The following is a 23,664-nucleotide window of genomic DNA, read 5'->3' on the forward strand; positions in this document are numbered from 1 at the left end:
TTGTGAAAGGTCACATTCACTCACACACACACTTGCTGATTAAATGCAAAATAGTAACTTATAGGTCTTATTAAATGTGAAAAAAAAGAAAAAAGGCACAACAAAAGCCCAATGAGAACCAGGTGGTGGTGGCAACACTCAGGAGGCAGAGGCAGGCGGATCTCTGAGTTCGAGGCCACCCTAGTCTACAGAGTGAGTTCTAGGACAGCCAGAGATACACAGAGAAACCCTGTCTCAAAAAAGAAAAAACAACAACAGAAAAGTTAAGGGAAAAACCCCAACATCAGGAATGTCATTAAAGAAAAATCACTTTGAGTATTTCATGCCAGGAAATACCTGCCTGCATCCTAATTCATGATGGTGGAAGTAGAGAAACAGTCAGTATGGAAAAAGGAAACTCAGACTCCAGAGGAGAAATGAGGCAACTGGACCAGGATTCCAGTCACTTGAGAATCATGTTACAGGAAGGGACGACTCATCAACCTCACCACAGCCTAAAAGAAACACTTCCTGGTTCTAAATTGGTCACTGCCAGGCTCATGCAGAAACATCTGGACAACTGATTTTTGTGTGGTGAAGGAGAACAGTCTAGAAGCCAATGAGACGGCATCTCATTTGTACACATTTGTCCTCTCCATCCCAACTCTCATGGATCAGAGAAATTACCCCAAACCCTTCACAATGACGACCCGGTAAGACGACAGTTAAGAGAACGTTCTGGTTAAGGCTTATCTCCCTCCTTCCCCTGTAACACAACATGGTAAAACTGACTAACAGCAAAAGTACCAATCCCAAACAATGTTTAGTTTTTCATTTTCAAAGGAAAAGAGGCCAAGAAATCCTATTGAAACCATTTATTTCTTGTACACAAATAATACAATTCGATGATTCCAAATGACTTATTTTTCAGGGACTACCCAAGATTCTGAGGTGGAATCAGATAAGGAAAAGGGGTGAAAAGAAACCAGAATCGTTTTGGCTTCATTTTATTTTTAAATGAGGTCACGAGTGGCCATGGAAACACTGGGAGCGCAAGCTTTGCCCTTGCAGCAGACTTCGCTGCCAGAGGACCGGGAAGAGCACTAGTTCTCGGTCACCACCGCACTTCAGCAGGACAGCCCTGCTGAGGTAAGGCTGCACCAGACAGTCCATGATAGCTCCGCAGCAGGGAAGGCCCCGCTCTCTAAGACCCGGACGGAATCCTGTGTCTGGAGAAATTCTGGTCAGAACTCGGTCTTCTGTCCTAACGGAAGGAAGGCAGTCAGTCTGCCCCCTCCACTGCTGTCGTGGCAACAGGTTTCACATAGTACGGACCTTCACTTAGGTAGGTTCTCAGTCTCAAATAATTGGAGTTCCCAAAGATCTCTGCAACGGTCTTGGAATTGGCGAGTGCTTTTACCAGTTCGTATTTGGCATCCTTTGATGCTTTGTCATGCTCCACAGACCGGTCCATCACAAACTCTACAAAACCTGGACTGTTAACCATAAGCTGCTGAGCCCAGGGCTGGTTTGCAATAGCCTGAAATTAAAGGCAGAAAGAGAGTACAATTCACCTAGGCCTTAAGAAGGTAAGTCCATCAGTGGAACAACACAATACTTAAAGAAATACACACGGCAGTACAAACCTTTGTCCAAGTAAATAAATTCCTGAGAAACATATTTTAAATAATTTTATATACTCAATTTTTAAATTCAAATCTTAAATTTTATATACAAAGATGTTCATCACACTGTGAAAGCTTTAAATGTCTAATAAGTAAACTAGGGCTCACTGCAATAAAAGCTTACGACTGAATTATTTACAAGGAACACCTGACGGCTTGAGTGAATCTACCACATGAAAGACGCAGGGCACTGGTTCTCACTCTTCCCCACACTGCGACCTTTGACAGTTCCTCATGCTGTGGGACCCCAGCCATGAAATTAGTTTGTTGCTACTTCATAACTTTAATTTTGCTGCTGCTGTGAATCATAATGCCAATATTTCTGAAGATAGAGATTTGCCAAAGAGGTAGACCCACAGATTGAGAACCACTGACACAGATCCAATTTCCATACAACACTAAAAAATGGTACCAAATAAAGAGTAAAACCAGAGAAGACAACATTGCTTTAGACAGGGTTTCTGTGTACCTTTGGCGCCTTTCCTGGAACTCACTCTGTAGCCCAGGCTGGCCTTGAACTCACAGAGATCTGCCTGCCTCTGCCTCCTGAGTGCTGAGATCAAAGGTGTGTGACACCACTGCCCAGCAGGGCCACTCTTAAACTTGTATACAAGAGAATCCTTTTGGGGAATGTTCACTGTAGCATCATTTGTAACATGTATCTAAATCTTTACTTGCAGGAGAATGACACATTGTGACTAGCCAATGGAATGCCGACTTTCTAAGGGCCTCTTTTAAACTAGACACACTTTAACACTAAAGTCTAAATAAGGTATGGTCTGTACTGCATGTGATAGAACCATCAGCACTGGCCTGTAAACTCTGCATCCATGACAGTTACACTCAGGAAAGAGGACCCTGAATGCATCGGGCAGACATAAACACCAAGCACCCTGGAAACTGCGCTCCAATTGAGTCAATGCTAAAACTAAGGCAAAACTTGGTGATTTGAAATTTCCTATTTTTCAGTCTTTCTCAAATTTTGAAATAGTGAGTCAGCAACCTATGTATTTTTCAAAAGCTCATCACTACACTTAGTATGTTTACAGCCTCATTTCTTCCTCAGGCCGGCAGCACCAGCCACCTACCCTGACCAAATCAGGGTCAGAAGAGCAAGAACTAAGGTCATGAGACATCAATGCAGATGGCTGTTTCCAAGGTGAAGCATCCTGAAGGACTTTTAAGTCTTACTGTTTCAGATCTAAACTGGCAGCCTCGTAGAAGACAGGAACACCTATGTTCCTTAAGACACGCCTTAGGAAGTCTTCCCCTCTCAGTCCTTCTCAGCATGGCCTAGTGTGTGTGCTGGATCCTGTGATAAGACCACTGATGTGATGGCACTTAGCCAGGACAACTGGTACACTGCTAAGTGCTAGGGCTAAGAAGGTAAACATTAATAAACATTTCAACATAAAAATAAAGCATGCACAGGTGTGTCCACATCTTAGTTCTAATTTTATAACCAACTTTATCCGTATTTATGGTCTGGCTCCCTCTACAGACTGGAAGTTTCAGAAAAGGCTCAAGATCTAGCAGGGTAAGGGAAACTCAATGTTTGTTGAATGAGTATATCAATATGAGAACCAGTATCATTTAATTCTGCTGTATACTCAGGCAAAGTGTGCTGAAGGTACTTCTTGAATAAATAAGCAAAATTAGAGAGTGTTGAGGTCAGAGAGCACAGCAAAGGTCAGAGGTAAGAAACCGGCCAACTAAGGGCCAGAAGGGACAGTGGGAATTAAGACTCAGGAAAGAGACAAAGGTGAGGAGCTGGGGTTCATCAGTGACCCAGCAGGAGCCTGTTCAAGCTCAAGCAGCATCAGATACTTTACTGGCAATCTGTAGACATGTGTCTCCCTCACTGGCCCCTGCAGTGTCTGTCAGGGGCAGGAACTGTGGTGCGCACAGCGGCTAGCTCATTCTGAGTGCTCTGTGCTGCGCTGCAGTCACATAAGGGCCCGTGAGAAGAGAGTACCTACTGTGAACACTTTCAAGGCAGCACAGTGTAGTTCAGGGAAGGGCTGGTTACTGATGCCACGGAAGAGCTCCAGGGAGTCTCGAGATAAGGAGGAAAACCAGGATTCCGCCATCCTTAGGAAGTCATCAGTCTGCTGCTCAGGCTGTGAGACAGAAAGGGAAATGCTCACGACAAGGTTAGCACACCTTGAGGAAGGCTAGCAGCTACAGCAGAGACTCGCCTTGTGTAAATGGCACCAGTGAGCTACCCTTGGAGAACTCATCCCCAAATCCAGCCCAGAAAGTTCCCATTTTTGTTGGAGGGGATGAAATAATCTCTAGGCTCTCTTTAGTTCTACTATTCCACTTTACATTTAAAATGCTAGTAATAAGCTGTTGAGATGGCTCAGCAGGTAAAAGCACTTGCTGTGTAAGCTTGATGGCCTGAGTTCAGTCCCTGGATTTTATGTAAAAGTAGGAAGAAAGAATCGACTTTGCAAAGTTGTCCTCTGACCTCTCCTCCACAGTGCTCCCTGGGCATGTGTGCCCACACATACACACCTCTCCCCCATCCCTTCTTCTCTCATACACAGTAATAAATAAACTTTAAGAGGTGAGGCAGGGGCTGGAGAGATGGCTTAGAGGTTAAGAGCACTGACTGCTCTTCCAGAGGTCCTGAGTTCAATTCCCAGCACCCACATGGTGGCTCACAACCATCTATAATGCGATCTGGTTCCCTCTTCTGGTGTGGAAAGTTACATGGTGGCAGAATGTTGTATACATAATAAATAAATAAATCTTAAAAAAAAAAAAAAAGAGGTGAGGCAGGAGTTACAGGTAAGCTAACCAAAACTAAAGAAGCAGCTAGCGCCCCCCGCGCCCCCCAAAGGGAATTTGATGGTGGTATCCTGCATGAGTAGACAATGCTGTTCCCAGAAGAAATGGGTTATTAAATGAAATCCTCAGTGACTCTTTACAAGTTAACTGGGAGGTCCCAGAAAGCCCCCCCCCCCAATTAAAACAGCTATGCCCACTGCTCTTGGTTGCCCACCATAACTAAATGCTAACTCTATTCCTGAAGACACCCAGACTTTGCTTCAAGACAGACAGAAATCAATGACCAGGAAACTTCGTCTCAGCTGGCTAGCTTCCATAGTACCAAAAAGCGCTATGCAGGTTTCCAGGGAGAAGAGACGTCAGTGTTCTCCCCAGTGCTGGCCCTGAACGCTACCATCTGATCTTCGAGGAAAGCTGTGTCCATGGTGCAGAGTACAATGGCTGTCAGGAGGATAACTACCCCTGCCTGGATTTGAGACTGCTCCACAACAAAGAATTCCTCCTTGCTACTGCAAATCTTGTCAAAAGGCCATAGCCGGGGCTGGAGAGGTGACTTAGAGGTTAAAAGCACCAGATGCTCTTTCTGAGGACTCTGGTTCGATTCCCAGCACCTATATGCAGGCTCATAATTGCTTATAACTCCAATTCCAGGGGATCTGACGCCCTCTCCCGGCCTGAGGGCATTGCACACAGGCGGTGCACAGACATACAAGAAAACACCCTTACACATAATATAAAGTATGAAATAAAAAAAAAAAACTCATGGCTGAGGAAGTCATAGGTCTTAGAGGGGAACCTACTATTGCTATTTTGCTAACTGGTCACGTTTATACTCAGATCAGTGCTGCCTCCAACCTTGGTCAGAGACTGTTTCTTTTTGCAGCGTGCAGTGGCTACCAGGAAAAAGTGACTTAATAGCTCAGCCTAACGTAAGACGTCTGCGTCAACCCTGACTCCCCGATGCCCAGGGAACACTGTGGAGGAGAGGGCAGAAAGAACACAAGAGCTGGGACTGAGGAGGAGCGCTGTCAAGTGCTGGCTTCTGGACAGAGCACGGCGGCGGTGGCGGCACCCAAACCCTGTGGTTACCTGCACAAGTTTAAGCCAGCCAAGACTCCAAAAGAGATGAGGAAGAGCTACAGGCAGCTGGCAGCAACCAGGGGAGGGACAGTCTTTGCAAGTATGGCTATGAAAGATGACAGACATGAAGTTGGGAGGAGGGTACTGGAGGACACGGAAGGGATGTGTTCAATACAATCAAATATATCACTGAAACTCTCAAACAATAAATTAAAAATATCCCTAAATATTTTCATGTAACTAGTCACAGAGTGAAGGTTTTCATCTTTTGGTTGTTTTTTGAGACAGGGTTTCTCTGTGTAGCCCTGGCTATCCTGGAACTCACTATGTAAAACCAGGCTATCCTGGAGCTCAAAGATTCTCCTGCCCTGCCTCCCTCCTGAGTTGCTGGGATTAAAGGTGTGCTCCACCAGATTACCATCTTAACTAAAGTGATAAGCACGACACCCATGTGAACATTAAACTGACCAGTGTCAAGCTGACTGACTCATCTTCCCTAAACATACCCTGGCGCCCTTCAATAATCTCTCCATCTACTTACTGACAAGTACAGAAGAGAAGAAACTGCATCCAAACATCTAATTTTTAGCTCTGTGGAAGCATTCTTTGCTTGATATCCTATTCTCATGAGGAGGCGTTCAAAGCGGGTTCCTGTGAAGGATAATGGTGACACAAACATAAAATCTACCATTTCAACCATCTTAGACACAGTTAATGCTACTAATCACACTAAGATGCTGTGCAACTGCTGTGGGATGTCTTCTGTACGCTGTGAATATGTGTGGCTCCCATTGGATAATAAATAAAACTGCACTGGCCTATGGCAGGGCAGGATAAGGTTAGGTGGTACATTCAAACTGAAGATGAGACAAAGAAGGCTGGAGTTGGGCTGGAGAGATGGCTCAGTGGTTAAGAGCACAGACTGCTCTTCCAGAGGTCCTGAGTTCAAATCCCAGCAACCCATACGGTGGCTCACAACCACCTGTAATAAGATCTGATGCCCTCTTCTGGCCTGCAAGGACACATGCAGACAGAACATTGTATGTATAATAATAAATAAATCTTTTTTTTTTAAAAAAAGGAGGCTGGAGTCAGAGGAGACTCAAGCCCGCTGCTAAAGGAGCAAGAAGATGTCAGCAGACCAGTAACATCATGGCCATGTGGCAACACACAGATTAATAGAAATGGGCAGAGTTAAGTTATAAGAGCTAGCTAGAAAGAAGCTTGAGCCATAGGCCATATAGTTTATAATTAATATAAGCCTCTAGGTAATTATTTTATAAACAGCTGCAGAACCACGGGTGGGAGAGATTCATCTGGACCTCAGAACAAAGCAGGACCAGAGAAACATCTGCTTACATTTGGCGCCCAACATGGGGTAAGAATTTCCACCTAAAACCTGAGAAAGCTTTAAAAAAAGGGTTCTAAGACAGAGCCAAGAGCAGCTTCCTAGTTGTGTCTCTCATGAGGGGCTATGGCACAGAGATGCTGCAGCATTTGAGCTTAAGTACAGCATGGAAGATTCCCACTGGCATATACAGAGGTGCATACTGCACTGAGTGATGGATTTAGCTTTTGCTAAGACAGACCAAAAAAAAAAAAAAAAAAAAAAAGGTTTCTGGGCTACACATAGCTGCTAGTTGGAAGCATAGACTCATTGCTTCCCAGAGTTATCAGTGAGCATGGCTCCCAGAGCTGGTGGTAAATGTACTTCTGCCATGTTGGGAAGCTGAGGCGGGGTGGAGTCAGCATCCAGGGCTGCAGCTTTCGTCCTAGCCATGCACCTTAACAATTTAAAATCTCTCTTGGGCAGAGAAGGATTATAGATTCACAATAAGACAGAGTCAGATGGAATAAACCTCTAAACGGTTTACAATGTATATAAAAGATACGTAGGCTTAAGAGAGAGAGAGGAGAAAAAGGATATAGCCATAAAAATAAAATCTTAAAAAATAAAATACATAGAAAATATAATAAACTATATAAAGATGGAAATTACACAGAGGATCTAGATTATGATGTCTTTGGGATTTTTTAATGCAGAAAAGACATTTGACTGTAAAGCCTACTGAGTTAAACCAATATATATATTTTAAAGGTATCTTGACTTAAAAATTGGGTCTAAGGAGATACTGCTTTGGAAGTGAAGTGAAAAAGGCAATTCATACTTCCACACACTGTGATTATCAATCTGAAACACAAAAAGACGGATGTGTTCAGAGATCATGTGACAGACCCAGAACACACCATATTATCTGCTACGGAAGGGTGAGCATCATGAATAGGGCTGGATCAGAGGCCCCAGCCTGCACAAGCTCAGGAATCTCTTAACTTCTGCATTTGTGCTACTGTATCTGAGAAGGACAGCTCCGTGCAGGACTGAGAAGCAGATACCACAGCGAAGGCACTGAAAAACCACATGCTACACTGCAGGGCTGTGGTGTGCGGTGCATCAATTTTCAACATGCACTTCACAAGTGTGTTAAAGTAGTGCTATGTTTCCTGTATTAGAATTTGATATACGGGGCTGGAGAGATGGCTCAGAGGTTAAGAGCACTGGCTGCTCTTCCTGAGGACCTGAGTTCAATCCCCAGCAACCACATGGTGGCTCACAACCATCTGTAATGAGATCTGGTGCCCTCTTCTGGCGAGCGTATAAATAAATAAATATATTAAAAAAAAAAAAAAGAATTTGATATACACGTAGATATTCAAGGACATACCGCACATGTATCTTTCTTAACATAAACTCTTGACACAAAATTATCTTTCCTGTCTTTCTGTACTTGTGAAATATTCAAAACCCGGAAAAAGCTGCTATTGTGCTGTTTTGATAAATGAGGACAGTGAGGCCTAGAGGAGTGACGTGAATGAAATTCAGCCTCCATCAGTGATGGAACTGGGACACAACATGAGCTAGGCCATAAAAAGCAGTCGAGGAAGACACTAACAGTACACACTGTTTGGTCCCTGTTACGTGAAATACAGCAAAGAGTAAAAGCCACAGCTTTTCAGTTGTAATCATGAGACTGAGAGATGAGTCCAGACTAGGGTTAAAGACTGCTGCCATTAAAAGTAGTCCCTACAACAGTTATCCCTACAGCAGATGGACCCACACCCTGCATTCTGGCCAAAAATGAAAACACATCTTACAAAAGCCAAGATAAGTCATACCAACCTGTCTTCTGTAAAACCTGCTTCCCTTCAACACTGGATCCCAGGATTCCAACTGTGTCCACAGCTACACCAATCATGGTGGGATCCTGACTGTCTGCCATTTCAAACACTTTCTCCAGAAAGACAGGGTAGCGCTCACAGATCTGTTGAGGACTATCCATGACAGCCAGGTTTCCAAAAAACTTCACAAATCCTAAATATATTTATAAAAAAATATACTTTAATATGGGACAAGACAGCACAAATTGGGGGTCCATGTTTCCACAGGAACATCAATAAACTGCAGGCCAGAAAGAAGAGACAGACAAGCACTGTGTTGCCTACAGAGCAGAGCCAATAGGAGATTGAAAAGACCCATGAGATGTGTGATTCTGAGAGAAACCCCAAGATGTTAATGGAGCTTGGGAGGCAGAGGTAGAAGAGTATTTGTGAATTTAAGGCCAGCCTGGTCTATACAGTGAGTTATAGTCAGGGAGGGAGAGAGAGAGAAGGAAATGGAAGGAGAGGGAGAGGCACAGAGAAAGAGAGGGGGGAGGAGAAGAGGGGAGAGGGAGGGACAGAGAGACATACTGAGAGAAGGTATGATAGGGGAGGGAGAGAGCATGTGCACATCAATGGATACCAACGATAGGAAGGCAAGCTTGAAGACATTATTGGAAGAAACTGTTAAATAGGTGCATTCACTAAGAAAATACAGCACACCACCTCAAGGGACATAAACCTCCAGCTACTACAGTGTTCAGTAAAGACTGGAATGAAATGGGTGAAGTGAATCCTCTATCATCTCACCTCAGACTGCATGGATCTGATACACACAGTAAATGTCATTATTGGTATTTTGATTTATGCCTCACCGAACTTTTAAAGAAAACCATCTAACGCTCTAGAGAGCACCCATGTTCCCATAACATCAGTCAACAGTGCAATCACCCTTTGGTCAACAGATTCCACTTCACTAAGGGGCTCTGATCAACTTTTTTTTTTTTTTTTTGGTTTTTTTGAGACAGGGTTTCTCTGTGTAGCTTTGCGCCTTTCCTGGAACTCACTTGGTAGCCCAGGCTGGCCTCGAACTCACAGAGATCCGCCTGGCTCTGCCTCCCGAGTGCTGGGATTAAAGGCGTGCGCCACCACCGCCCGGCTTGATCAACTTTTTAAACTAACAAAAAACTGTGTATCACATCTGGAAATATATGTGCACTGTATAGTAGGCAAATTAACAATACGTATTATCTTAAATTTTTTTGTGTGTGGTGAAAACACTTGAAATCTATTCTTAGCAAAATTCAAGGACAGAATGAATACATTGTTAACAGTCTTCACCTTGTACTTGCCTGAAGTTCTGATGTTCTGACTAACAGCTACGCAAACATGCCCTAGTTCCCCCTGTAATCATTAACCGATTTCTGAGTTCAACTTTTCCTAGATTATACATGTTTCATTCCCCACTGTCCTTCAGTCTCAATCAGACAACTGATTTTTGAGGCTTCACGGCATTCCATTGTGTATACTGTCCACATTATCTGCACATCTCTGAGAGGCGTTAAGGGCACCGTTCCCATTGAAATGCTGCAGTGAGCATGGGATACAGGCGGCTTCAGCACACTGGTTTCCTTCCTCTGTCTACACACCCCAAAGGGACCCAGAACCAATTCTATCGGAAAGACCTTCCAGTTCCCATGACTGCACTCATTTATATTCCCACCATGTCCAAGGGTCCCTCTGATCCACGTCCTCACCTCCCGCCTTTTGGCTTTTTTGGTGCAAGTCATTCTAACAGGCATGAAGTGATTCTCCTCAGTGGTTTAAATTGGCTTGTCCCTGAGAAGCAGCACTGCTGACCATCTTTCCATATACCTATTGGGCAGATCAGACTCTTCTGAGGAATGCTGATCCAGGTCCTTCACTGATTTGTTTGTTTAGTTTTTGTTTTTTGAGTCAGGGTTTCTCTGTGTAGCTCTGGCTGTCCTAGAACTTGTTCTGTAGACCAGGCTGGCCTCGAGATCCACCTGCCTTTGTCTCCCAAGTGCTGGGATTAAAGGAATGAGCCCCCATCGCCTGGCTCCTTTGCTGATTTTTAACTGGGTTGTTTTTTTGCTACCGACTTGTTTGCGTCCCTCATATTCTGGACACCGACTCTTTCCTAGTTTGCAGATATTCCCCTAATCCCAGACTGCATGTTCCCTCTGGGGAGTGTTTGTCTGGGCAGATGCCTTTCGGTCTGATACAGTTACATTTGTTAATTTTCCTTCTATTGCCTGTGCATATCCCAAACCACCTTGGCCCAGATCAAAGTCCAAGGCTCTCCTCACTACCTTCTTTCTCTTCTGCAGCTGGTTTTACGTATTAGGTCAGTCCTTACTTACACTGGGTTGAGTTTTATGGCATGAGATGAGGTCTGACTTCATTCTTCACTTAAATATCCAGTTTTGTCTTTTAACATCACTTATTGAAAATGTCCTTTCCACTGTATATTTTGGGCGTGATTGTAAATACATACATTTATCCCAAGCCCTCTGTTCTGTCCTATTAGTCTGTGTGTCTTTCCAGAAGTAAGATGGTATTTTAATCACCAAGTATTTTCAGATGCTATCACAATGGGAGCGTCTCCTTGAGCACTCTTTGGACAGTTCATTGTTAGTGTAGAAGGTTACTAATTTTGTATGCTGTGTTGATCCTACAACTTCACTGAATTCACTTCTTAGGTGTGACAGTCCCTTGGTGGAATCTATGATGCATTCTGCATGTAAGATCATGCCGCCCCCACACCTATAAACAGGAATAGTTTCCTATTTTCCTCTTGGATTTAGATGCCTTTTATTTTTTCCCTTCCCAACATGTCTAGGATTTCCCACACTACCCTGAACAGAAGTTCCCACACTATCGCTGCTCCTGCTCTTAAGGGAAAGGCTTTCAACTTCTCACACTTGAGCACACCATCAGCTACAGATTCATCACTCATGGCCTAAGCTGTGTTAAAACGTATTTCTTCTTTTATAATAACTGAGTTGTCATGCTAAAAGGATGAATTTTTATCAAACGCATTTTTAGTATCTGCTGGTACGTTTTTGTCCTTCACTTTAGTAATCTGGTGCATCCTACTGATCAGCCTGGATTTGCTGATCGATGGTGACCCATGATCCCTTCACTGTACCCCTGACAGCTGCAGATGCCTTGTGTAGGAAGCAGCACTAAGAAGGGTAATCCCTGCCCTTCAGAAGCCCATATAACTCAGCTGCTCTCACCTGGCAAATAGAAGCCAGAGAAAGGGTCTGAATCGGCTCCAACAATTATGTTAGATATCTGGTCGATGACTCCTTCCTGAGCAAGGTGCTGTCGTCCATGATGGGTGTGCGCTAGTGATGTCACCATTTCTATACAGGTGGCTCTAAAACCAGAAGGACAACAATGAAGAGCATTTTAAAACTGCTTTCACACTGGTTAAGTTGTATTTAATTTTCCTCATCACGTCTGAAATGCCCATGTCCTGGCTTCCTTTTCAGAAGAGGACACAAGAACTATTTTCCTAACTTTGCCATCACCTGTTACTGTGGCGTTCAGAACTGAGGTCTGACCTCCTGACTGGAGACCCACTACTTTCTGTGACGGTGCTGTAACATAGGCAAGGAGCACACTTGCCCAGGGACAGAGGGTACGGACGGGCATATGAAAACAGCTACAACATCTTGCAGGGCTTTGTCAAACTTAATGTATTATCATGACATAATGAGCAGCTTCCTAGAGATAAACACAGTGTTGAGACTGCAAACTGTGTACAGTCTCCAACAACACAGACCACAGTAAGTCCCACAGCTGCTTCCTGGCCCTCCAAAAAAGGGCATTTCTCTCTAAGAACTCTGAGTCTACACACCTGACCAGCACGTCCTCACCCGTCAGCTCTCTCAGGAGCTGGGTCACCAATCCACTTGTGGCACAGTAGTTCAAGGATTCTGATGACACAGAAGAAATTTCTACAATTAGCTGAAAGAACAGAGAGGAAAAAGGTCAAAACAGTCCCAAATCTGTTAGATCTCATTTTAAGTTAAATGCAGAATTATGTACTATAGATGTAATTGAGTTCTTAACAATTCACGCTGTTTCTAGGAAAACTTCATTGAACATAAAACAAATTACTCTGGTAGAGGATAGTCCACTGCATCTAGGTATATGTGTAATTCCACCAAGAAACCATTAATCAGGGCATAAAAGCTTGCACCATCAACAAACATAAAAATGAATCTTTCAAAACAGCATATGTGCACACACACACACAAACTCACTCATACAATACACACACTTACTCTCTCTCACACACACACACACACACACACTCAGTAGGACAGCACTTGCCTAATGTGTACAAGGCCTGTATCTAAGCACCACAGAACAAAACAAACACAAATGTATCCATAGATCTGTCTTGTCACATCTTCACTTGACCAGCACATTCTGAAAGCTTAATGAAGGCAGAGGACACTGAGAGGGTTTAAACAGGGAACTGGTAGAACCAGGAATTAGTTTTTTTATTTTGTGGAGGGGACTATGTGCATGAGGGGAGGTGGGGACCAGAAGACAACTTGTCAGAGCTGGTTTGTCCTTCTGCCATGAGGGTTCTGAGGACCAAATTCAGGTCATCAGGCTTGGCAGCAAGTGACATTACTCATCAGGCCATTTCACTGGCCCAAAGATCATTCTTACATATGCTACAAATATCATGCTGTACACCACAAATACACACAATTTATCAATTAAAATACAAATTTGGGGAAAACAATACTGACTGCACTTAAGAGAAACGAGGGATGAGAAAAAAGAAGGGAAGTCATTGGGCTGCAAACACAGTCGTGCAGAAACGACACTGGTAGGTCGGTCTAGGATGGTGGCAGCTATCCTAGCAAGGAGGAAGACACACAGCTCCAGTGAAACTGATGTGAGGGGACTTGTGACATGGAGGACCACCTCTGTGCAGGGTGAACTCAAGGTCCAGGACCCAACAAAGAACGGACGGACAGACGGACGAACGGACGGAAGGATGGATGGCACGGACCAGGAATTCAGGCAGGCGAGAATGTGAGGGGCAACAGTGAACAAGCAGCTGCATGAAGGTTGCAGTCTTAACTGAGAAGAGAGGTGTGGGTTACAAGTTCATGTACCAAGTCTTATCACACAGGTGGAGACTGAAACCACGAGAATAAGCTGCCTGAGAACAGCGTGAACGTGAAGCAGGGGGTGGAACTTTGCAGTCCTCAACAATGAAAAGTTCAGTAAGGAGTAAGGAGTAAGGAGCCGGAAGCAGAAGAAACAGACAAGGGAAAACTAAAGCTCACAGCTAGTGTCTTCAGGAAGGAAATAAACTATGTGGAGAGGGAATTAGATCATACATGGCTTCATTTTAGATAGGCTGCTTACTTACGTGTGCAGACTCAGGTCAACTGCTTCCTCAATATTAACAACATACAACGTTTACTATATTAACCAATGACACAGGGCCAAGACAGTTTGCTCACTAAAGTGCTTAGGTACAGCATGAGGACCCACGTTAAAAACACATGCAGTGGCATGCAACTGTAATTCCAACGCTGGGCAGGGAAAGAAGTCCCTGGAGTTCACCAGCTAGGTAGCTTAGCCTAATCAGTAGATTCCAGGCCCATGAGACCCCATCTCAAAGAACAAGGTAGACCTGAGGAATGATGCAGAGTAACCTCTGGCCTCCACATGAACACATCTACATACCAGTGTAAACACACAAAGGGAACTAATGACAGTGTGTGTGAGGTCTTCAGCAGGGTTCAACAGAAACGTGGTGGAAAGAGACCCATTTCCTCCCACTACCAGTACTGCACTTTTTCAGGGGTGTCTTGTCTGTAAGTATGTTTGACTGTCTCACAGATTAGGCTGCCACCTCAGTGACAAGTGAGCCATCTTGCCCTCCTTTGTCGATTTACTACATTGTTTTGAAAGCATTATAAAGTGTGCCTTTAGTCTTACCTCATACACCCTGTATCGAACGACATCATTTGTTTTCATTACATTTTTCAAATCATCCAGCAAATTACTTTCAAATAAAGCTTCCAGTCCAGCCTGGGTTAGTGATATTCTTGACAGGGATTTGATAGCCTTATATGCAAAGAAAATATCTCTTGTCAGAAAAGTACAGAATATTTATACCTACTTCCTAAGCCTGATATGAAAATTAGTACATAAAAGACCCTACTTCCACAGGCATTCACATTTTACCTACTGTAATTTATAACTGGAAACCACTGAGCAGCCAACGTAAGTCTGACAGACTTTGTAGACGTGTCTTAGGGGCTCACTGCTAAGTATTAGACACCATTTACATAAGGCTGCAGATTCAATTCTACCTTCATCCTACAGATCACCACCAAACCTCCTCTACTGACTCTAGGACCACAATGTCTCTGACAGCTGGCTGAGAGAGAAGTCTAGTGAACTCACCGCTTTGGCAACAGATAAATTCTCTCCACCAATGCAATAAACAATCTGTTTTAACAGTTCAGCATTATTCAGAATCTCAGTAACAGCTTCAGAATTTTCAACAATTCTCCCAATCTGAAAGAAAAACAACAACAAAACAAAAAAGCAAAGAGACACTCTTCCCAAGGAGAACGTGAACGTGTGATATTCAAATTTTTCTAGTGTATAATTATTTTACAAGTAGTTATTACAGCTATTATACAAATCACTACAAATCCACAATGACCCAAATTCAGTAAAGCCAAATGCACACATATAGTCATACTTTCCAATGGAAAGGAACAATGAACAGTGGGTGTAGAGAGGAGACAGGAGAGTCAAAACATTGTGACTCCTATTAAGTTAAATTTTAGTTGTACAAGCCTTGGATAAATTACTTTCTTTGAGCTTAATTTTTAAATGAAGTAATATAAACTGGAAGTACAGCTTTTAATTCCAGGGCAGTAAGAAGACTAACTGAAGAGGAGACAGGCATCTGCTACAGTCTCTAGCACACACATGGGCAATGAATAAAGACACCCCAACGGAGTACACACTGTAGAGAAGCAAACGGAAGGCTGCAGACTGTCCACTGGGAACCAGCTGTGCTGCCCAACATTCCGGCATGGCCCCAGCAGCACTTCACACAAATGCTATGATGGTTTGGCTACCAGGATCAGAGTTACTATCTCAATGTGTTGGCTTAATGAACTTCACACTGAGTTCATGCTTCTTCAAAACAATATAATGTAGCAAAGTAACCTTTAAACACCTAAAAATCATTTTCTTTAGACTAGGTACTCATTAAAGAAAAAACAACGGGTTTGTCTTGTGAACTCAGACAGCAATGGCATGACACTCAGCAGGTCGGAGGACTTCAATGAACAGCTGACAGCCAATGACTCGGCTGCTTCTTCCATTTACTGCTAAAATTCCATACCTGGGACAGAGTGAGGGTTTTGACAGAATCATCCGGGTGAGTCAGTCCCCTTTGTAGGTCAACTCTGAGGTTCCTGGCCAACTGAACTGGTTCCACAGCTTGGAGCAACCTCTCTAGAATGGACACACATAAAGCAGTCTGTTCCCTAAAGGAGACACCACAGAGCTTATTCACATCATGTCAGACTGCAAACAGCCACCAAACACCTAAAACTTGGCTCCACGACAATTTCTTCCTGAAGAGTTTCTTCAAAGCAGCAGTGTCTAATCATGCATTAGATATTCAGTATGGATCTATTATCTGCAATGCCTGTGTTGGGGCTACAGAGACAGACAGGATCTATTGTCTAGTCTTGGAAAGCTCATTCTAATAGAAGATACACATACACACAAAGATAGACAAATTACAGATAAGTGCTATAAGCTAGGGATAGAATCTGTGGGAGACTGAAAATAAGGTTGCATGGGAATAAGGCTTCCAGGGGAAGTAATGCTGAATTAAGTTTTATGAAAAAACGGGAACAAATGATTTAGCCAGGTGTTTCAAGCACAGGAAGTAGCTTTTTCTGAGAAGCAATGCCAAGTGATGGAGTGGCTTTATGCGGAGAATTAGTACAATGACATTTAGCTTACAGAAGTCTCCTGGGGAATGGGGATGTAACCCTGTGGTAGAACACATGCTCAGCATGTATAAACCTGGGTCCAATCCTGAACGCCAAGGAGGCAGAAAGATCAAATACATGAAGGAAGAGGAAGAAAGAGAGCCACTCTGTAGCAGGTTAAAGATTGTGGGAGGTGAAGGCATGAACCAGCGAAGCAGGAGCCAAGATGGAGAAAAGGTAAAGCTACTAGGAAGGTAGACCCATCTGAACTTGTTGACTATCCACTGTAGGTATAGATCTTGTTCCAAGAACAGTTCACTTGTCTTTTAATAGGCAACATGAATGAGCTAACATATGTCTGATGCCAGTATAGACTTCAACTGACCTAACTTTCCTAGCTGCCACAAGAATACAAATCAAAAGCCTTAAAAACACACTTGGGCTGGGGAGTGACTCTGGGTCACTTGCCATGTGAGAATGAGGACCTGAGCTGGGAGTCCCAGAACCCACATAACCTGGATGGCTCAGTGAAAAGACTTGCTATGCAAAGCCTGATGACTTTGCAGAATCCACAGAAAAAACTGGATGTAGTACTATGCACCTGACAGAGAAATCAGCAAGATGCTCATGGACCAGCTAGCCTGGAGCAGAGGTTCTCAACCTGTGGGTTGCGACCCCTTGGAAAGACATACCACTGGAAAACAGAGGTATTTACATTACAATTCACAACAGCAGCAAAATTACAGTTATGAAGTAGCAACAAAATAACTTTAGGGTTGGGGCTCACCACAACATGAGGAACTGTATTAAAGGATGGCAGCATTGGGAAGGTTGAGAACCACTGGTTTGGAGTAGGATGGGCAGTGGCAGAAATAAACAAGGGAGGTCCTGCCTCAACAGTTGGAAGGTGAGAATGGACTCCCTGGAGGTGTAAACGCACGCACGCACGCACGCATGCACGCACGCAATCTTTCTTTCATGAAAAGAATTTTAAAAAGCAGTGATGGGTTAAGCTGTATTGTGTATAAACTGCAGGTCCTATGTGACCCTCAGCTGCCAAACAAGATAAAGGTGGTATGAGGATCATTCTTGAGTGACTTCTATGGTGTATATTAGTAATCTTAGGTGCTATTTCTCTCACAAAAAGGGTCAAGATCATAGATTTCCATCAACAGAATCCGAATCTGAATCAGCATAGTCTTTTATGTGATCTAGCCAAGATAACAGTAGTGTAATTTGGAGACCGCCAGAAATTACTCAGAGAAGAACCACTCCCACAAATGGCAACTGACAAGAGAGTACATATCCAGCTCTAAACTTCCATGAAAACTGCTTCCCAGACTACCACCACAGCACCTAGCCAACTGCCTTTTCCACTTACTTTACTCTCAAACTCCCCAATTTCAGTGTCTGTTGCCAACCCGCAGTAAGACTTTTCAAAGGCTTTCAACATGAATACCCACTAAGATGTCTGAGGAACAGTCACTTGCAGCTGGAGTAACGGAGAAGACTTTTTAGAGGGATGGCATTTCAGCTGGGCCTTCACAGAACATGGACAAGAAGAGGGCGTTCAGTTGGAAGTTTAGGTATGAATGACGGTAAGAAGGTGCAAGTCATGCTGGAGGAACGTTAGTAGTGTTACATGGTATGTGGAACAGACTAGTCCAGCAGAGTAAATGATAAAGACTGGACTGGAAAGCTGACTGGAAATATACCAGGAAGAGCCCAAATGCCAAACCATATAGTCATGATTTCACACTGTAGGCAAGGGTGACCATGGCCAAGCCAAGCCAACTGACCTGAGACATTAACTCTGGGTACAGGGTATGACTGGTCAGAAAAGGAAAATAACCATTAGAAAAATGATTGTTAAAATCAACTCAACAGGCCTAGCAAGAGGAGGAGCATGAGAGCTTATACTGAAGAGAGATAGGATAAGAGAGGTAAGAAAGCCCTCTGAAAGTATTCAGCGTTGATCAAAGAGCTCACTATCTTTTCAAATTGAAGAGTCACTTAAATTCTGGCTCACATAAAAAAAAAATCCATTAGATGATCAAACTACCAAATACAAGATGGTTTTAATTTAATACTATAGATGCATTTTAAATCAAAAGTTGCTACCCTAACATTTTAACTGCAGTTTCCATATTAATAGTTTTGACAGGTAATCCTGTGTTATGCAGTTTATTCTTGCCTAGAGGGGTATATAATGAATTAAATTACACATATCGGCATCATAAGCTTCGCAATTTCACTTTTTATATAACATTTTCATATTCACATACACAATTTTTTTTTTTTCAAGACAGGGTTTCTCTGTGTAGTTTTGGAGCCTGTCCTGGATCTCGCTCTGTAGACCAGGCTGGCCTCGAACTCACAGAGCTCTGCCTCCCGAGTGCTGGGATCAAAGGCATGCGCCACACCGCCCGGCTTACAATTCAAATTTTTAAATAGCTGCGTAACGGCAGCTACAATTTACACGCTTAATTTGGCCGTTTTTAGTTTTTTGCTGTCTCACCACTGTTATGACTACCCCTCTGTACACAGCACACTGTGATACATCGGATGCTGAAATAAAAGGCATGCGATGGATCCCGCCACACTTCCAGCACCAGATCCCTTTTAAAGAGGTGAGCCGTCAAGACCTGGTCAACGCACAGTTGTGGAGTTTTTGCAATTGGACAACCTCCACTTTTCTCCGAAAAACCACTGCAGCCATGCCTACCCAGCCCTGTCTCCCCAGCCCCGGGGTTCTCTCACCGATTGTTCCCGTTAAGCAAGGAGAAGAGCGGGCCGAGGCGTAACTCCGCCGCCTGCTCGCGAAGCTCGTGGAGCGGCACAGCATGCACCACGGACTGCAGCGCACGCAGCTCCTCCAGCGGCGCCTCCAGCCGGGCCACCTCCCTCAGGAGCGCCACAGCCTGCAACGCCATCTTGCTGGCTCCAGTCTGCCCGCCCACCTATCAGGATCCCGGAGCCCTTCTCCGAGTCTCGCGAGATCTGAGGGGGCGTGGCCTCCCACGAATCTGTCAAGTCTCGCGAAGCGAGGTCCTAGGGGATTTGCTCAGAGCGGTACACGCCCCTTTGCCGCTGGGGCTGCGGAGCTGGGACCGCGGGGTCCCGGCGGCTACCGGGTCCCGACGGCTGCGGGGTCCCGACGGCTGCGAGGACGCGCGGGGAATCAAGAGCGTCGTGCAAGGTCTCCTCAAAAGCCTCGGTTCCTGAGAACTGGACGTGATGCGGCACCGTTTTGACTTCTGTCAGCCAGCGGGAAGCTTGATTACGAGACGTTTGGGGCTAGTGCACAGAAGGTTTCCGGCATCTTCAAGATTCTGTGCGTGATGGAATCATCCAAAGGATGGACACCGCATTAGTGTTTGGAGTGGAGGAGCAGGCGATAGAGGGGCAGGCCTCGGGCTCTGAAGGCCGTTCACATCCAAGCCAAATGCGCATATAGGTAGCTGGTGGAAACCAGTGGTCAAGGGCAGTCCATGTAAATTTCATGAAAGCAAGAGAAAAAGTTCCAAAATCGCTGCTGTCCGTGAAATACGACATTGTTGGAGGAGGAAGAACCATTAAAAGCTAGTCGACATTTGTGCAGGCTCATCTTCTGTCAACTTGACACACAACATAGAGTTCTCTGGAAGGAGGGAACCTCAACTGAGAAAGTGGCTCCGCAAGATCCGGACATTTTCTTAATTAGCGATTGATGAGGGAGGGCCCAGCCCATTGTGGTCCTGGGTTCTATAAGAAAGCAGAATGAGCAAGCCATGGGGAGCAAGCCAGTAAGCAGCCCCGCTCCATGGCTTCTGCATCAGCTCCTGGCTCCAGGTTCCTGCCCTGTTTGAGTTCTTGTCCTGACTTCCTTCAATAATAAACAGCAATATGAAAGTATAAACCAGATAAACCCTTTTCTCCCCAACTTGCCCTTTGGTCATGGCATTTTGTTGAAGCAATAGAAACCCTCACTGAGATAACAGCCAACTATTTCAAGCAGTGGGAAAATCTGGTCAGAGTTGTGGACTTCGTTGGGTCCTCAACACCAAGGAGATGAGTCTGTTTTGGAAAGTACAGCTTCCTGTACTTTTAAGGGAAGAGACAAAAATCCAGCAAGCTTAGGAAAGGTTAAGGATGGGATATCCCTCTGTGTGTGTGCATGCCAGGGACTCAGGTAACAAAAATAAAATCCCATGGCTTTACAAAGACCCTAATCCTATTTGTCCTTTGGAGAAAGAGAAACCACCATTTTCCTGTTTTATGCCATGCTCACCTGGAAGTATCAATAACCCTTGCCTTCTTTTTGGATTACTTCATGATTATTGTAGTCTTGAAGCCTAGAAGCTAATTGGCTGAGAAAAACCTTGAATTACAGGTGCTGGTAATTGTGGACAGAAGTCCCAGTCATTCAGACCTGTCCTTTGCTTACTCAGTGTTGATACTATGGCTCTTCTCCCCACTTCCTCCCAGAGGCTTGTTTTCTGCAGCCCTTGAATCGGTATTTTTGAAGCATCCAGGAATTATTATACCAAGAAGACATTAGACCACTTTGCTCACTGCATTGACAGAAAAAACAAAAAAACAAAAACACCACCACCACCTCACTTAAGGCACACAGCGGCTGCTGGGTAGTGGTGGTGGTGCACACCTTTAATCCAGCACTCAAGAGGCAGAGACAGGTGGATCCCTGTGAGTTCAAGGCCAGCCTGGACTACAGAGTGAGTTCCAGGACAGCCAGGATTACAAAGAGAAACCCTATCTTGAAAATCAAACAAACAAACAAAAACCCAAACCAAACAAATAAAAAAATACAACAACAACAAACAAACACTGGCGTTACATTACTTTTAGTGGTTGTAAAAGAAGTAAAAAAATGACAGATAGCCAGCCATTCTTAAAGCTTGGTAGAAACTTTAGGAGTATGTTGTGAATGGTTTTACATTTCACTGGAGCTGATGAGCTTTAAAAAAAAATCTGTAAAGTTGATGGGTTAAGCCGGGCAGTGGTGGCACACGCCTTTAATCCCAGCACTCGGGAGGCAGAGCCAGGCGGATCTCTGTGAGTTCGAGGCCAGCCTGGACTAACAAGTGAGTTCCAGGAAAGGCGCAAAGCTACACAGAGAAACCCTGTCTCGAAAAACCAAAAAAAAAAAAAAAAAAAGTTGATGGGTTAAAACTAATATTAAGAAAAGTGAAAATATAGAATCAAGAGCCTTTATCTGTAGACAAGAAGACCAGTCCCTACAAGCAGAGATTAAAGATAACGCTAAGGAAATTGAATGCTGTGTATGCCAGGCCTCAATCCTCACTGGCTGCAATTGACATGGATCCCGTGCCTATAAGATGGCTCAGCGGTAAAGGCACTTGCTGTCAAACTGATCTGTGTTGTAGATTTTGTTTTAAGAGGTGTTACAGTTGTTTATGCTGTGGAACATTAGTTTAATGATGCAAAGATGTGTTGCATTCTTTTATGTTGCATTTGTCTAACTCTGTGATGCTGTGTTACTTTGCCTGCCTGAAACGTCTGATTGGTCTAATAAAGAGCTGAATGGCCAATAGCAAAGCAGGAGAAAGGATAGGTGGGGCTGGCAGGCAGAGAGAATAAATAGATGGAGAAAAAAGAGAAAAAAGATCAAGGAGGAGTATAAGGAGGAGGACTGCAGGGATTAGCCACCCAGGCACACAGCTAGTCACAGACTACGAGTGAAGAAAGTAAGATTACAGATGTAAGAAAAGGAAAAAGCCCAGAGGAAAAAGATAAATGGAAAAATTTAAGAAAAGCTGGCTAGCAACAAGCCAAGCTAAGGCCAGGCATTTATAAGAAAGAATAAGTCTCCATGTATATTTATTTGGGAGCTTGTGGGCCCCCCAAAAGAGCAAAAGAATAAAGAATTAAAAAAAAAAGCTAACTGCAGATCTGAGTTCCATTCCTCATGATGGAAGGAGAGTGCTGACTCCCACAGGTTGTCATATGGATGCCACACCGGGTCGTGGAAGACACACCCTACATACAGCAAAATAAATAAATAAATAAATAAATAAATAAATAAATATAATAAAAGGATTGCAGTGGTTTTCTAAATAACCTATAAAAAGGTAGAAGAGAACTTACAAAATAAAGAGACTGGAAACAAATGAAATAGGTAATGGAGAGGGATGCAGGATCCGAGTCTGAGGGGAAGTCTGACACTGGCCCAGAGTGGAGACTGTCAGAATTTCATAAAGAGGAAAAGGTGGGAGAGCTGATGGCAATAAAAGACTTCTGGAAGCGGTGCTTGTGATCCCAGGCGGTGGCGTGCAGACTGACGCACAGCTGGACTTTGGGGGTCTCACCTGAGAGCTGACCATGAAGAGAGCAGAGGGCCCCAGGGGCTGCTGTCTCCACATGTCTCTGCTGCCATCCAGATGTCTCTCAGCATCACTAGCACCCCCGCCATCCTTCTCAGAGTTCCCAGCCACACACCCTAACGTCTAGTCATTGAACAGGTGCTGAGCAATAACATCTCCGGGAAATGAACTGAGGTAAATGGTCATTACCATGCCCGTTTTCATTAATGTAATAGGTATGAAGGACTATAGCATAGTTCTGATTTATTTTAGTACGCTTATAAAGGTTTTTTAGGGACCTTCAGACTTATTTTTTTCTAACTATATATTTTGTACAGATAACTAAGTTTTTCAGCTACAAGTAGAAACAGGTAGTTGAAAAGAATAACTGCTTTTGAAATTGTAGCATGGTTACTTGTTTTGTAAATTATTCAGTATTAATCTTTTGGTCTTCATATCTATGAAGGGAGTACAAGCCTTTCCTTACCCGCCTCATCTCAGGTTAGGTAATTTGGTGAATGTGCAGCTAATAATTGAACTCATTTTAGTTATTTCTTTTGCCAGGAAACCAGGGCTTTAACAGTAGATAAACAGGTTGTACAACCACTGGAG

The 23,664-nt window shown here is 43.9% G+C and overlaps 1 protein-coding gene across 1 annotated transcript; it reads right to left on the minus strand.

Moving 5' to 3' along the window:
* Positions 1 to 970: 970 nt before the first annotated feature.
* Positions 971 to 19,696, minus strand: Psmd5 (proteasome 26S subunit, non-ATPase 5). Its single transcript, XM_059260145.1, has 10 exons — positions 19,490 to 19,696; positions 16,129 to 16,273; positions 15,171 to 15,284; positions 14,700 to 14,828; positions 12,583 to 12,692; positions 11,957 to 12,099; positions 8,716 to 8,907; positions 6,079 to 6,188; positions 3,644 to 3,784; positions 971 to 1,519 (listed from the first exon to the last, which is right to left on the minus strand). The coding sequence occupies exons 1-10, from the start codon at positions 19,660 to 19,662 to the stop codon at positions 1,262 to 1,264; spliced, it is 1,515 nt and encodes a 504-aa protein (XP_059116128.1). The 5' UTR covers positions 19,663 to 19,696; the 3' UTR covers positions 971 to 1,261.
* Between the last annotated feature and the right edge of the window lie 3,968 nt (positions 19,697 to 23,664).

The sequence above is a fragment of the Peromyscus eremicus genome, chromosome 4 (assembly GCF_949786415.1).
Source record: "Peromyscus eremicus chromosome 4, PerEre_H2_v1, whole genome shotgun sequence".
Lineage (NCBI taxonomy): Eukaryota > Metazoa > Chordata > Mammalia > Rodentia > Cricetidae > Peromyscus > Peromyscus eremicus.